This window comes from Panthera tigris, chromosome E2 (genome assembly GCF_018350195.1).
Source record: "Panthera tigris isolate Pti1 chromosome E2, P.tigris_Pti1_mat1.1, whole genome shotgun sequence".
Lineage (NCBI taxonomy): Eukaryota > Metazoa > Chordata > Mammalia > Carnivora > Felidae > Panthera > Panthera tigris.
Genome location: NC_056674.1, coordinates 11,285,150 through 11,301,366, shown reverse-complemented (window position 1 = coordinate 11,301,366; position 16,217 = coordinate 11,285,150). Strand labels below are relative to the sequence as shown.

The 16,217-nt window shown below is 50.2% G+C and overlaps 1 protein-coding gene across 1 annotated transcript in view; it reads right to left on the bottom strand.

The window, feature by feature from the left end:
* Positions 1 to 4,826: 4,826 nt before the first annotated feature.
* OPA3 (outer mitochondrial membrane lipid metabolism regulator OPA3) overlaps positions 4,827 to 16,217 on the bottom strand; it is a 46,778-nt gene continuing 35,387 nt past the window's right edge. The window contains exon 2 of the mRNA XM_042970613.1: positions 4,827 to 5,747. Within this exon, the coding sequence (XP_042826547.1) occupies positions 5,290 to 5,747 (458 nt within the window). The 3' untranslated portion in view covers positions 4,827 to 5,289. The remainder of the gene's footprint in view (positions 5,748 to 16,217) is intronic.

Genomic DNA, 16,217 nt, shown 5'->3' with positions numbered 1-16,217 from the left:
TTTTGAGACAGAGAGAGACAGAGCATGAACGGGGGAGGGGCAGAGAGAGAGGGAGACACAGAACCGGAAGCAGGCTCCAGGCTCTGAGCCATCAGCCCAGAGCCCGACGTGGGGCTCGAACTCACGGAACGTGAGATCGTGACCTGAGCTGAAGTCGGACGCCTAACCGACTGAGCCACCCAGGCGCCCCTATACTGTATATATATTATACAGTATAATAATATATATATTATACAGTACTATATTACAGATTACATAAAAATATTTTTATATTCCGTTATATACTAGGCCACATAATGCACGAATTATGCCATACTTAGAACACATACAGAGTGTGAACTGTGAATTCTATAAATACGTGAATGGCGGACTGTATGAGCTCTGCTTCCCGCTGTGGCTCGCTGCCCTGGCTGAGATGCAGACTTGAGATCTGTGCGCCGTAGGGTTATGGCGGAATCTTTGGGGAAGGAGACGCGTGCAGGTGGGAGGGGAGGGAAGCCGGGCTGGGTCGGCCGTGGCTGAGGCGCGATGCTTCAGTCAGTCCTGTGGGCTGCCCAGAGCTGGGACGAGCCTCCAGAGCTGTGCCAAATGAGACAAGGTGCCAGCCTTCGCTCCCACCCGATTCCCCTTGCTCACTCTATTCCGTGGGTCAGTAAACTCTTTTTGTGTTGATTTATGGAACCTCTGTGCCCAACGTGGGGCTCCAACTCATGACCCCGAGGTCAAGAGTGGCACCGTCTTCTGACTGAGTCAGCCAGGAGCCCCCGGGAGGCAGTGAACTCTTCACGTCAAGGGCCAGGGGGTAAATACTTTCATCCCTGAAGGCCACAGGATATCCATCGCAAAGACTCAACTCTGCCAGTGGAGTTCTTACAGCTGCCTTTGGGGCTCATCTCAGAAGAGCCATCCTGATTTAAATGAGCCACCCCCATCACCCCAGAACTCTGCCACTGGACTAGCCCTTTACTTCTTGACTGTTCATCCCCTGCACTAGATGTCAGCTCTGTGATGGGGAGCAACCTGGTCTCAGTCCTGCCTGGATTCCAGCCACTAGAATGGGGCCAGGCACACAATAGGTGCTCGGTAAACGTTTGTCTAACGACAGAGTGGAGGATGTCCACTCCATTCTCCTTTGGGCATGCTCCCCTCCCGCTGTCCACTGGGGCCGGGGGCCCAGGCCTGGCCACTCAAGAGTCACAGTGGCTAGCACAGAGATGGTCACGTGGGCCCATGAATCAGGCAGGGGCTGAGCGAAGTCCATTTTCTCTAGGGGTGGCTCTCTTCAGCCAAGGGCCTGCCCAACTGGGAAACCAAGGCAGGGGACAACAGGGCCCGCCAGATGGGAGAGGCGGAGTAAATGGGTTTCTGTTTTTTTCCACCCTAGTCCTGAGTCCCTCAGGTGGGAGGGGTCTGGATTCAGTAAGGCCCCTTCTTCCCTCATCACCGCGGGGCAGGCTAACATTGGAAAAAGAAACGTCTGACTGTGCGGGTCCCCCCACTGGACTGTGAGCTCCACGAGGGCAGGGTTGGGCTGTCTTGTTCACTGCCTGGGACCTCGGCACGACATAGAACAGGGCCGGGCACACAGTGGACACCTGAGCGAAAGTGGGGGAAAAAAATTTAAAAAGACCCTTTTTTTCCTCAGGTTAACGGATTTTTTTTTTAAAGCTTTTATTTATTTAAGTAATCTCTACACACAACGTGGGGCTTGAACTCACGACACCGACTGAGCCAGCCAGGTGCCCTGAGATTTAAAAAAAAATTTTTTTAATATTTATTTTTGAGAGAGACAGAAAGAGAGAGAGAGAGACAGAGAGACAGAGACAGAGACAGAACTTGAGTGGGGGAGGGGCAGAGAGAGAGGGAGACACAGAATCCGAAGCAGGTTCCAGGCTCCGAGCTGTCAGCACAGAGCCCGACGCGGGGCTCGAACCCACGAACCGCGAGATCATGACCTGAGTGGAAGTCGGACGCTTAACCGAATGAGCCACCCAGGCGCCCCCCCGAGATTTTTTTTTAAATATATATTAAAAAATACATCAACTTGAAGACAACAACCTCATTTGCATATTTATTCTACCCTTCTCCCCAAGTCGCAAAGGTAGACAAAAGTTTAGTTAGTAGGAAACCAGAATGATGTCCAGTCCTCCAGCCTCCGCCTCGTGCACTTTGAGAGGGGATTCCTTGCATTTCCACACACCCTGATCCTACCCGCCCCCCAACACTCACACAGTGGGTGAAGCCGCTGCCTCCCACAAGGTCTGGCCACATGGAAGGACACGCGGGGCTGAGTGCTGAGTCTCGGAGCTGTGACAGCAATGCCACGTCAGGGTCAAGACTGGGCAGGGGTTAGGAGCTTGGGCTGTGGTGGAGACTGCCCCTCTCCAGGTCCCGTGTTGCTTCTTCCCTTGCCTGCGTGATCTTGGGCAGGTGACTCCCCCTTTCTGTGCCTCAATGTCCTCATGAATGAAATGACAAAAAATACTGTTAGCAGCCACTTATTTATTGACATAATGGGTGGGGGTGGGGGGTGAGGAGCATCACGGCCCCTGCCTCCGGCAACCTGTGCTCCAGAGCTGGGTCAGTGCCAGAGTGGATCCCTGGGAGCAGCCATGGAAACCAGGCACTGAGGCTGCTCACCCAGCTCTGCCCATCACCCCTCCACACAGTGGTCTCTCTCTCCGTCTTCTCCTCCTTCATCCACTCAGGTCACTTCCAATTTTATGATTTTTTGATTGGTTTATTTATTTGAGAAAGAGCGAGCGAGCACGAGCAGGGAAGGGGAAAAGACAGAGAGGGAGAGAGAGAATTCCAGTTCGGGGCTTGAACCCACGAACCACGAGATCATGACCTGAACCAGGATCAAGAGTCGGGATGCTCAACGGGCTGAGCCACCCAGGAGCCCAAGGCCACTTCCAATTTTAAAGACACCTCCACCCAGGACACCCTCCACATCCGCTTCTCCCCCTCTTCTAGAAAGAATTAAGATGATGCTTCAGAACCCATGTTTCTTGGTTTTCTACCTGGGCAGATCACCCTCCGGGCCCCCACTCTGGCCCCTGGCCCCCTGGAAGCGAGGTGAGGGAGGACAGAGGTGAAAGTAGGCCACGCCCCCCCCCTTCACCTATGGCTTCTGGGAACTGGGCCCAAGTAAAACGGATCTTGGATCTAACCCCATTCATTAAATGCTAAGATTTCAGGTGTGCTCTGGGGCCGCTGTGACTAGGAACTGAGGGCCCCCCGACCCTCAACACCGCCTCTGGGAAATGCTTTGGGCCTCTGTGTAGAGCCCTAACCAACACCCCTCCCCAGTCACTGCCTTCCCGCCCCTCTCTCTTCCTCCTCCGGCATCAGTACCCTCAAGCATCCTGCACCCCCCTCCATTCCCTTCTCTGTGCACCCCCTGCCCCCACTCTGCTCTTACTACTTCACCACCTTGGACTTTGGGGACTTGGGCCAGTCCCCTTGCTTCTCCTGGGCCTCAGGGTTCCAGGCTGGGAAAGGGTTCACAGGATGACTGCCCACGCACGCACATCAGCTTCTCTAATCCTAACGCGTCTCGTTGTACCCATTTTGGAGATCCCTGTGTTCTCAGACACACCCTGAAGATTATTCCAGACAATATCTACAGTCTGAAGCGCAGAAGGCAGACTGGTGGACTGGTGGGACCCACACCCCTCCCACACCAGGGAGATTCCTGGAAGAGACACCAGGTAGTAAAGGCCGGTTCCTGGGCTGTTCCGATCACTCTTGTGGGGAAGGCCAAACGTCCTATGGGGCTGGCAAGAGTCCCAGCGCTCTCTTGGGGTGGGGAGGCGTAGCGGGCTGAATGCTGACTCCCCCAGAGACGTGTCCACATAGTAAACCATGGGATGTGTGACTGCGAGCATATCTGGGGGGAAAAAAACCCCACCTCTGTAAATAAGTTAAGGATCCTGAAGTGAAGTCATCCTAGATTTAGGGCGGGCCCTGAATCCAAGGACAGGTGTCTTTACCAGAGACAGAAGAGGAAACAAAGGCCACGCGAAGAGGGCGCAGAGACTGGAGATCTGCGGCCACAAGCCAAGGAATGCCCGAAGTCACCAAAAGTTAGAAGAGGCAAGGGAAGATCCTCCCGTAGCGCCTTCGGACGGGCGTGGCCCCGCTGACACTTTGATTTCGGATCTCTGGCCTCCAGAACCGTGAGATGGCAAATCAAGTCTGTGGTCATTGGGTATGCTAGCCCCAGGAAACGAATAAAGGTTAAGACCGACTGGTGGCCTAGACCAGTGGGATGGAGGTGGGACGGGAGGCAATGAAGGCCCGGGGGTACTACCGCATGAAGGGGGGCTGGTGGGCCAGCCCGGAGCCCCAGAGGAGAAGGGCAAGGGCACCCAGGTCCCCAGATTTGGATGGAAGCCGAGGAATGTGATCATCTAGCCCATGGCTGGCAGGCCTCTGACAGGCCACTGAAGAACATAGCGCGGAAGGTGGGGAAGGACGGCAGGAAAGGCTCATGGACCCTGAAGGCAGGTACACAGGCTGAAGTCGGATTGGCCAGAGGCGGGGGCGACTTTTCCGCCACGGAAGGGGTGTTGGGAGAGCACTGCCACGGAAGGCCCTGCAGTCATCCGGGCGGGCTGCGCCGTGGACTAGAAGGATTGCGGGCTGGGGGGAATCTGCTGGAATATTCCACTTGGGGTCTCGGTAGGGCACCACAGATCAGGTTAAGGGGGGGGCGTATAACATTCAGTGGATCGACTGCAAGCCAAGATCCCCCTTTTCTTCCCCTCAGAGAGAGTGGTGATGCCCAGCTGGAACCCACCTTAGATGAGGGGGACAGAAAGTCACTGAAAGACACAGCATTTCTTTATAACGGTCTGTACCTGTTGACGAGGGGAAGGGGGTGTTCCGGTGAAAAGGATGAGAGTCCCGGGGAAAGGTGACACTTATCAGGTAACTGGGGGGATGGGAGGGTGGGGAGGAAACAGCTTGATTCGGCTCAAGTCCGGGGTCCCTTTTTTCTCCTGCCAGAAGACTCGGCCCGTTGTCCAGGCTGGGACCCCATAGGTCTGTGTGGTTTGGGGTGGGGGTGCAGTGATGAGCGCTGTGGACTGTACCCACGAGCTGGAGGAAGCCTTGCTGGAGCTTCACCTGCTGGGGGCCGGTCCCGGTGGAAGGTTCCACTGGTCAGTAGGGGATGACCGAATCCAAGTTCCATCAAGATCCCGGTGGTTTCCGCTGGGCCAGCACAGGCAGGGATAGTGTGGGGAGAAGGCCACATCAGAGCACACACAACCACGTCCAAGTTCAGACTTCGGCAGACTCCTGATCCTTGGATGCGGACACTGCCTTGGACGCGGATACCACCTGGGGCACGGACGCTGCTTGGGGCGCATCCCGGGCGCAGAGCTGGGCGCGCACCTCTCGCATCTGCGCCTGCAGCTCCTCCAGGGCGCTCTGCGCAGGCGCGGCCTGCGTCTGTGCCTGCGTCTGTGCCTGCAGGGTCTCCAGCGCCAGGGCCAGGCGGCCCACTTCGTCCCGCATCGCGTCCCAGGCGGCCTGCTGCTCCTCCTCCTTGTGACGCTGGTGCGCCTGGTGGCGCCAGTACTCCAGCACCAGGCAGCCGCCGCCCACGATGAAGATGGTGGCCTCACCCAGCAGCTCGGCGCCCAGCTCGGCGGCCGCGTCCTCATTCAGCGGCTTGATGACCGTGCCCCGGAAGCCCATGATGCGCATCTTGGTCCGCATCTCCACCCAGTGGTACACTGCGGGGGAAGAGAGGGGTCAGGTCCTGCGCCAGGAGCCCCCTACAAGCCCCACCCCTCCGCGTTTCGGTGTCCAGGTTGGCGCAATGGGCACACCACAGCCAGAATCACTGGGGATCGCTTTAAGCAAGACCTGCGCTGGCCTACCTAGCCCAGAGAATGGGAGCCCAGGCGGCTTTTTGAATCGCCCAGAGGATTCTGCCAAGTAGCCAGGAATGAGAAACCCTGGGGGCCGTGCCCCTGTAGGGTTACAAGCAGCTCCCAGGACACAAAGTCCGGGGAAGGTGTAAAGGCTCAGTTGCCAGAGGCTTCTGAGCTCCCTCTGCTCCTCCCCTCAAGCCACCAGCAGGCCAGCCAAGCATCCCCGGACGCAGTCGTCCAACCTGCTTCTCAGAAGCAAGGCACATTCCCCCCCCCACCCCGCCCCACTTTCTTTCTGAATCTTCCCAAAATTTAGAGTTAGGGCTGCAGCGGGGCGGGTACCCTCCTGGGCTCCAAAGAAAGGGCAGCTGAAACGTGGGAATGGATGCGAGGCGACTTGGACCACGGGGTAATTTGCAAGTCTGGTGGCTCCCCTCCTAGATTTTTCACCAGCCCCGAGGACGGAGCTAACAGTCCTGTGCGCTCTCTGCGGTGAGGTTTTGGGCACGTACCTTGGAAGAAGCTCGCGAGTTGACTGGGCGGGTGCTGCTGCAACAAAAGCTTCCTTGCCTAGCTGCCGCTTTGTGCAGGGAAATCCTCAGCATCTGAGTCTTAAAAACCGAGGCAGCACTGACGCTGGACCCTGACTCCTTCCTGGGGTAATTCACACTCATCCAGGACACACGAAATTGCTGGGGACGCCTGTCTAGCTCACTCGGAGATTCATTTCCAACACAGCACTTTACTTTTAATGCTTAATAACTACCCGTGCAAATGCCTCGTGTATGAAATGTTTCGCGTCAATTGTGGGCTCGTCTTTTTAAAAAATCCACAGGAAAATATTTTCACGTTTGCAGCCTTTCGGCCAACGGAAGCTAAACGACAATTAAAATTTGGATTTCTGTGCGTGTTTGGGTTGCTGACACATCCTTTGGTAGACAGCATTCTGCGGGGGAAGTGTAAACAGAAGTTCAAGGACAAAGTTCAAGGCATAATGTGAAATTCCTGACTGCAAAGGAAAAGCTCGTTCATTTTTTTTCCCCTTTAAACTGAAATTGCAGACAGCAAATCGCAGCAGTTATATGGATTGCATTAGATACTTGGAAGGGAAGATGGCACCAATCCGTTTGGAAATATCAATATTCATGCACACCAGAAATTATATCCTCTGCGGCGACTTGAATTCAGGAAGACAAGGCTTAGCTGTCACCTTGAAAATGCGCTAGAGGGTATACAACCTTTCAATTTTCTAAAAGGGCGGGGCGCCTGGGTGGCTCAGCTGGTTAAATGTCTGACTTCGGCTCAGGTCGTGACCTCAGGGTTTGTGAGTTCGAGCCCTGCATCAGCACAGAGCCCGCTTCAGATCCTCTGCCTCTCTCTCTCTGCCCCTCCCCTGCTTGTGCTCTTTCTCAAAAAATAAATAAGATTGGCAAACACAGTATTTTCTAAAAATGGGGTAGGGCAGCATAAAACGTTGGGCGAGCTCTGCCTGCAGCCAGCAGGAAGTAAGATCTGAGGAGGAGCGCACCCGGGGCCCTCCCGTGACCTGCCCGCGGCCGCAGTCACCATTACTAACTACTACTTGTTACGGAGACCCTGGTGGTGTGGGGTTCCTGGAGTCCAGGCGGTGCCGACCCCTCCCACACTGAGGTCTCCGCTTCGGGCCGACCTGGGGTCCACCTGGAGCTCTGCCACCTACAGAGATGACAGCCCACGCTGGGCCACCTCTGTCAAACGAGGAGATGATGACCACACCCCAGCCCCCCCCCCCCCCCGGAGCCAGGCCTGCACCTGTCACATGATCCTTTATGTCTGGCCCACGAAGCACAGTGGCCGGAGGGTGGTGAGGAGACAGTACCAGCTTCTGCTGGCATCCCTGGGCGAATGTCCCAGCATCTCACTGTAGACAAGCGTGAGGACCGGGGCCAGTGGGCGGGGGTCTGGGTGTGCAAACGGGAGCGGGCACGAGGGGTGGGGGCACACGTCCAGGCACAGGAAATTCAGTTGAAGGGTGTGTGTGTGAGAGAGACAAGGCTTTCGGGGCAGGGCTGATGGCAGTCTCTCAGGCTAGTAGCCAGACTTGGGGTTCAGGAAACAAGGCCCATGTGGGAAAGGAGAACTGGGAAGAAGGGGTAGCTGGAAAGAACAGGCCCTCAGATGTCTCCCGGACACCTCACACTCACTGTGTCCAAACCTGACCCCACAGACACTTGTTCCTCCTCCTGGGTCCATCCTGTCAGCAGGCCAGAGACCTGGGACTCAGGTACCCCTCCACCCCCTCAGCCAAGTGTCTAGTCTTCTGCGTGAAGGTCTCTCCCAAACCCTCATCCGCTGTCCGGGTCCAGGCTCTGCCCCAGCTCTGACCGATGTCCCCTCCCTGACCTCCCTATTCAGGGATCTCTATCCCTTCTGCACACGCTGTGTATTTCCTTCAGAGCGTCCATCACAACTGGGAATGATCTGGTCACCCAGTCACTTGTTTGCACCCTAGAGGGCAGGGTCCAGGACCATCACAGCCACTGCTGTGTCCCCCGCACTGGCCAGTAGCAGGCCAAGCACACACAGTGGGTCCCTGTCCCAGCGTCAGCCCCCTGCTGACCTACGGCAGCAGCCAGGAGCCGGTTAAAACAAAACAAAAACAAAAAAAGAAACTACCATTCTTTTCCTTAATAAAAATAACACATTACATGCAAATAAAGTACTCAAACTATAAAGTTGAAAGTCAGAAGTCCTGATCCTTAGGCCCACCCCAGTGGCCCCCTAGATCTCGCCCTAACTAGCCTTTTTTTCTGCTGGCATCATGGCCCTGATATCTGATAACAAGCGTACTTTGCTCACCTCTATTTCTGAATTTTTCAACTGGAAATTCACTGCTATTTACGCATTGTCTATTGACCACCCCTCCCCCCCAGCCCAAATATAAAAGATGAGACCTTTGTCTCCACGTACCTGTCCTTCCTCCGTCCCCTGTCTCTCCATTTTTACAGATGATCTGTATCTGCTTCTTGTACTATATGCTTATCACTGTCTCCCTCCTTTCGAGCTCCCCTCCCCACCCCCAGGCCAGATCATTCTTCCACGTTATCCAGGTTTGACCCACAGGTTGTTCAGTGGTTACAGCAGAACCCTCTGTACTCTGTGCCAAGTCAGAAAAGTGAAAATAAACAGCATATACCATGTGACAATCGCGGACACACTGTCCAGTGGGATGTGCTTAATCTAGAGAGGGGTCCCCCTGGTGGGCTATGTCATGAAGGGGGCCACCCGGAGGAGACGGTCTCAGCAGCGAGGTCGGATGGCATCTCTACTCTGACATTCCATCAAGCCCCTTAGAATTCCACCCCGTGTCAGTCAGCTCTCAGCTGGACAATGATTTTCTAGAACAACTAGGTCTTCCCTCACACGGTATTTCCAAAACCGCTGGTCTTGTCCCATTAGTGGGTCATGGAATCTAATTTGGTCGCAGAGACCGGCATGAAAAATATGATCATGAATATGATAGGAACCATCAGATGGCCCTTGAGGGCATTCCGCTTTAGAGAAGTAAGTCAGAGAAAGGCCAATACCACACAATTTCACTTCCCAAACTCATGGATACAACGTCCCCCACTCCTGCCAGCATATAACAGAAAACATCAAAGGCGATCTTAAGTAGTCAGGACAAGTACTGTCTCACAAAACTTTTTAAGTAGGCTTCTTGCCCGACGCGGAGCCCAACGTGGGGCTTGAACTCATGATCCTGAGATCAAGACCTGAGCTGAGATCAAGAGTCAGACGCTAAATCAACTGAGCCACCGGGGAGCCCTTGTCTCACAAAACTTTTGTTCTTGTTTTGTATGTGAGTCTGTATGTAACTGGAACAGTCAAAATGTTGAAAGCCATTGTCCCAGATTTTGGTTGGAATTCCAATGAGTCTACAGATCATTTTCAAGACAGTGACATCTTCCCGATGTTGAGTCTTTCAATCCATAAATGTAGTATCTGTCTCCATTTCATCTAACTTTCCCTGCAAATCTTTTTGATTATATTTATTCCCAGGCATTTATTTTTTTTGTTATTATCCATGGTATTTTCTTTTTACTTATTATTTTACTCATGGTATTTTAAATTCCATTTTCACTTTGGTTGGGGCTGGTACATAGAAATACAACTGTTATGTACATGATTTTTTTTTTAATCTGGTGACCTCACTACATTTATTTTTTTTCCCTTTTTAACGAAATATAACTTACATAAAATACACAAACGGTAAGTGTAGGGCATGATGATTGAAAAATTTTTTAAAGTTTTTTTTTTTTTTAAGTAATCTCTACACCCAATGTGGGGCTTGAACTCACGACCCTGTGATCAAGGATCCTATGCTCTACTGACCAAGCCAGCCAGCCATAAGCGGGATAATTTTTTTTTTTAATGTTTATTTATTTTTGAGAGAGAAAGAGACAGAGTGCAAGCAGGGGAGGGGTGGAGAGAGAGGGTGACACAGAATCTGAAGCAGGCTGCAGGCTCCAGGCTCCCAGCTGGGGCTTGAACCCAGGAACCGTGAGATCGTGACCTGAGCTGAAGTCAGACGCTTAAAACTGACTGACCCACCCAGGTGCCCCAAGCGGGATAATTTTTTAATATGTAAGCACCATGCAGATTAAGATCTAGAATATTCCTGTACTCCAACAGGCTCCCACCCTCAAGCCGGCTCTCTTCCAGGCAGTACCCCCCAAAACTGCTATTCTGACCTCCCGTGGTAGATGCTATCCCTATACTAAGTCCCTTTCTGATTTCATCGTAAATCGTTTGTACTCTCTATTCTGCCTTCTTTCACTCTGTATTACGCCTGTGAAATCTACACATCACCATGTGTTTCAGTGGCCCCCCTGGTTTATCGCTGAGTAGTCTTCCACTGTGTGGATGGACCAGTCGGGCCATCCACACCCTGCCTGCCCATGGGCATGTAGAGTGCAGACAGTAGCAGGTTTCCCAGCAGTGAAAACGGCTGAGTCACAGGACACTGCCTCACCCAGGAGACAGAAAACGGGGAGGCAGGGCTCCTCACCCATCAGCTGATGTACTCACACAGCCTGGGAGAGCAGCCAGGGCTGGGGCCCTGCAACTGCGGCTGTCCCTGGGGTGTGATAAGGGCCACGGCTCACTGTCTTCAGTGGGTTCCTTTGCTGCTGTCTCTGGATAAGTTCTAGAGGGTCCAGGGGACTGCCTTTTTTTTTTTTAATTTTAATTCATACGGGATGTCTTATTAGCTATTTTCTCTTATCATGCCTAGAATCATGATTGATGATGCTCTCGAGGTCACCAATAAATAAAAAGCTGAGAAAAGGTTTATCATAAAATGAAATGAAATGCTGGTAATGAACAAATGAATTTTAATAACGTGGAGAGGAACCAGCTCATTCAATAACATACAAACTAAAGGACATGGCTCTTACTGGTATGTTCACTATGTACAAAGTGAAACACCATTTTTATTCTCTGATCACAGAAAATCTGAATATACTTTCTGCGTCCTTGAATTCTGGTTGTATCTTTAGAAGACATAAACCTAAATTCTTTGGGGCGCCTGGGTGGCTCAGTCAGTTAAGCGTTCGACTTCGGCTCAGGTCATGATCTCAGTTTATGAGTTCGAGCCCCACGTTGGGCTCTGTGCTGATGGCTCAGAGCCTGGAGCCTGCTCCGGATTCTGTGTCTCCCTCTCTCTCTGCCCCTTCCCTACTCGGGTTCTGTCTCTCTCTGTCTCTCAAAATTAAATAAAACATTAAAAAAATTTTTTCTTAGTGCACTATTATACTAGTTCAGCTTCGTGACTTTTTTTAAAAGTTTATTTTTGAGAGAGAGACAGCACAAGCAGGGGAGGGGCAGAGAGAGAGGGAGACAGAGAATCAACTCCAAGCAGGCTCTGTGCTGACAACGCGAAGCCCAATGCAAGGCTCAAACTCGAGAACCGTGAGATCGTGACCTGAGTCGAAACCAAGAGTCGGACGCGTAACCAACTGCACCACCCAGGCGCCCCTCGGCTCCGGGACTTTTTACATTTGTATGTGTCAGTGGTTCTCAGCTAGGGACGATTTTGCCAGTGGTACCTCACAAGTTTTGACAACCAAAAATATCTCCAGGCATTGCCAACATCCAAGGGAAGGAGCAGTGCGAGGCTTTTTCCCATATGGATATGGAATTGCACTATTTACCGAATGACCATCCTTCCCCCACTGAGCTGCAGGACTCCTTTTGCTGGAAACCCACTTGTTTGTGTCGGTCTCATTTTACACAATCCATTCTGTCCCATTGCTCTATTTGTCGTACCAATACGACTCTGTGTTAATTACTGTAGCTTTCCGGTAAGTCTTGAAATCTGATAGTGTAAACCTTCAAACTTAGTTCCTCCTGAAAATTTTCTATCCCAGGATCTCTAACTTTCCTATAAATTTTAGAATCAACTTGTTTCAAACAACAAAACACGTGTTAGGGTGTTTACCGGGATTACACTGAATCTACAGTTCAATTTGGAGAGCCTTAAAAACAAGGTTACTAAGTCTTCCAGTCCATGAAGAAAGTAGTATGTTTGTTTGCTTTCGTAAATATTTTATTTTTAAGTGCTCTCTACGCTATCATGGGGCTTGAACTCACAACCCTGAGATCAAGAGTCATATGCTCCATCAACTGAGCTAGCTAGGCACCCCTTTATCTATTTTTTAAAGTATTCTTTAATTTCTCTCAGCGATATTTTATGGTTTTCAGAGTAGAGTTCTTGCACGTGTTTTGTTAAATTTATTTCTAGATATTTGAAGAGTTTGAGCATCATTGTGAATGGCATTTTAAAAAATCCACTGTCCAATGGTTAGTTTGTAGCATGTAGAAATACAACTGATTTCTGTATATGGATCTTGTATCCAGCAATCTTCCCCCAAATCATGTCTTTATTTTAATGGTTTGTTTTAGGTTCTTTGGGCTTATTTATGTACATAGTCACATCACATCAATCAAAAATCAGTTCTACTTCTTTTTCAGTTTATAGGCCTTTAACTAGTTTTTTTTGTTTGTTTGTTTGTTTGTTTGTTTGTTTGTTTGTTTTAAGCAAACTCTACCCCAACACGGGGCTGGAACTCACAACCCTGAGATCAAGAGTCACATGCTCTACTGACTGAGCCAGCCAGGTGCCCCTTATGTAGGCATATATATATGTATGTGTGTATATGTGAATATATACATATATGTACGTATTTTTGCCTTTTCACACTAGCTATAACATCCAACATTATGTTGACTGGAAGAGGTGATACTTGTCTTATTCAAAACATTGGGGGAAGTGTTCATGTTAAGTTTTAAGTATAAATTTGGTGTTAAAAAATTGAATTCTTTTGATGATATAAACTTTGTCAGATTAAGGAAGTTCCTTTCTATTCATAGTTTTTGGAGTGCTTTTATCATGATAGGTGTTGAATTTTATCAAATGCTTTCCCTGTATAATATGATCATATGGTTCTTCTCCTTTCTACCATTCCTAAGCTGAATTACATTGCTTTTCAAATGCTAACCCAACCTTCCGGTCTTAGAAAAAATCCCAATAGGTCGTGATTTATTATCCATCTTACGTATTGCTGGATTCTATTTGCTAATATTTTTGTTTAGGATATTGGAATCCATGTTCACAAGAGATCTTGGCCTAAAGTTTTCCTTTCTTGTAATAGCTTTATTAGGTTTTTGGTATTAGTATTCTACTTGACTCATTAAATAAGGAAGTGTCCCCACTTTCTTTATTATTTATTAGAGTTTAGATAATGGTATTATTTCTTTCTTAAATGTTTGGAAAAATTTACCAGCAAAGTCATTTCTTTATGGGAAGGTTTTTAATTATGGATTTGATGTCTCTAACAGATTCAGGACTATTCAGATTTTCTATTTCTTCATGTGTCAATATTGTCAAATTGTGTTTTCTCAAGGAAACTGTCCATTTCTTCTGCATTGTTAAATTTATTGGCTAAGGTTGATCAGTATCCTCTTATCATCCTATAGTTAGGATCTGTACTGATGCCTCCTCTTTCATTCCTTTTAATGGAAATTTGTGTATTTTCCCTTGAGTAGTAGTAACCTTTTCAAAGAACCATCTTTTGATTTTGCTGCTTTTCTCTGCTACATGTCTCCTAACTCCTAGTTGTCCTCAAGGATGCAGCTAAGGTGTTTGCTTCGCAGGACTTGCCTCCTGGGCTTCTACACCCCAGCCCTGATCAATCTTGGGTGCTACTGGTGAAAGATCCTTCTTCCCCACTGGATCATGAGTTCTGCAAGGGCTGGGCTCACGGTTATTTTGCTCACCCTTCCATCTCCGCCAGGGATACTATTCCCTCACTCCTCTTTTCTTACCTCACCCCAATTCATCTTTTAGGTCTCAGCTGGAATGTCCCTTCCTCCCAGAAGCCCTCCCTGATCCCTAGGCCGGGTCAGACATATCCTCTAGATTCCTCAAGCTCCCTGGGCAACCCTCATCACAACACTGTTTATTCTGGGTTGAATGGTTTTTAAAGTATGATGGTGCTTCTTGGAGTGGCTGGGTGGCTCCGTCGGTTAAGCGTCTGACCTCAGCTCAGGTCATGATGTCACAGTTTGTGAGTTTGAGCCTCACATTGGATTCTCTGCTATCAGCACAGAGCCTGCTTCGGATCTTCTGTCCCCCTCTCCCTGCCCCACCCCTGCTCACACTTGTGCTCGCTCTCTCTCTCAAAAATAAACATTACATTAAAAATAAATAAATAAACTATGATGGTCCTGCTTAAAATGGTTGTAGAAATATGTCTCAACTAGCCTTGTGTATCTTGAGGCCTCTGGCAAGTTCTCCCTTCTCCATGGGTAACTCATTTGTCACTGCCTGGAAACTGGACTGTGAGCTCCTTAAGGGCAGGCAGGTTCCCAGAAATACCCAGCCCAGGACTTGGCATCAAGAAGGCACAAGGCAATGTTTAATGAATGGATGAACAGCTCATCCTTCCTTGAAGTTTCCTCAAATTTACTGTACATAATGCCGCTATGAGTGTTCAAATTTTGTCAAAACATTCTTGTCTGTTACTGATTTTATACTTTTACTGAAGTTTGAGGTTTAGCCTGTCTCCAAAGAATCAAAAGAATGCTGCTTTTCCCAAGGGGGAGACCATTTAACACGTTGCTTTAGCGACAGAAAAGGCAATACTTGCCTAACCTATTCATCAGCCCTTAGTCACCCTGCCGGGACTTCAACACCACGCTGTGTTGTTGTACTCTGCTTTCATTTCTTGCTTGTGCACCAGATAAAGGAGGACAGAGGCCACGTTGGGCCATCTCGCTGTGGGCAAAGGAGTGCTCTTCCCTAAGCCTTAGTTCATCTTCAAACTGAGGACCCTTTCACCTGTGGACAGTATTGCCGAAATAACTAAATGAGATCATGCAAAAACCTGTCAGTTCAGGGCTGGGCTTAATAAATGGCAGGAAGGCCTTTGGGGTCATGCAGATCTAGATTCAAATCTCAGCTCTCTCACTTTCTGAGCCTGGGTTCCCCCATCAGTAAACTGGAGACCAAACTACCCAACTGACAGCGGGGGGAGAATGGCAATGAGAGACTAAGTGAGAAATTGCTCGATTCAGTAAATGTCAATCTAGCATCCTCTTCCTGACTCCTGTTTGGAATTTTGTTCCTGGAAATATGTCCCACCCGCTGGTCTCAGCTCTGCCCTTGGGCTACATAAAGTAGTGTTCTGTCTCCTCACTGGTCTCTGTGTCCTGGTTCTTTTTTTTTTTTTTTTTTTTTTTTTTTCCCCCTCCAGGCCTTGAACTCAAATGCTGAGATCAAAACCTGAACTGAGATCAAGAGTCGGACGCTCAACCAACTGAGCCATCCAGGAGCCCCTCTGGGTCCTGGTCTTTTTCCCTTTGATCTGTCCTCCACACCACAGAGTATCTCAGCTCAGATACGCCCTCCTCCACGGAGCCTGCCCTGACTCCCAGACCCCTGGGTTCCCTGCCAAACAAAGCTCCGACCACTCTGGGTAACCACGGTGTGCCGATGAACCTATCTCCCCAGTGGGACCGTGAGCCCCGTGAGGGCCGGGCTGGGGGCTGACTCCCATCGCTGCAGTGGCCCCAGCCCTGGGTAGGACGCAGAGCAGGCATTCAACGAGAGGGCTGATCTGTGGAAGTCCTCAGGAGGTAGCCACGGACCCTAGGCATGGCTCCCTCTCACCCGGCTCCGCCCACGTCCCTCATGCTCTCTATCTCATCTGTCCCCTGACACGACGAGGCACTGCACTCTGGGAGGCGTCCGCTTCTCTTGGCCCTCGTTCCCCATCTGTCCCCTGCTAG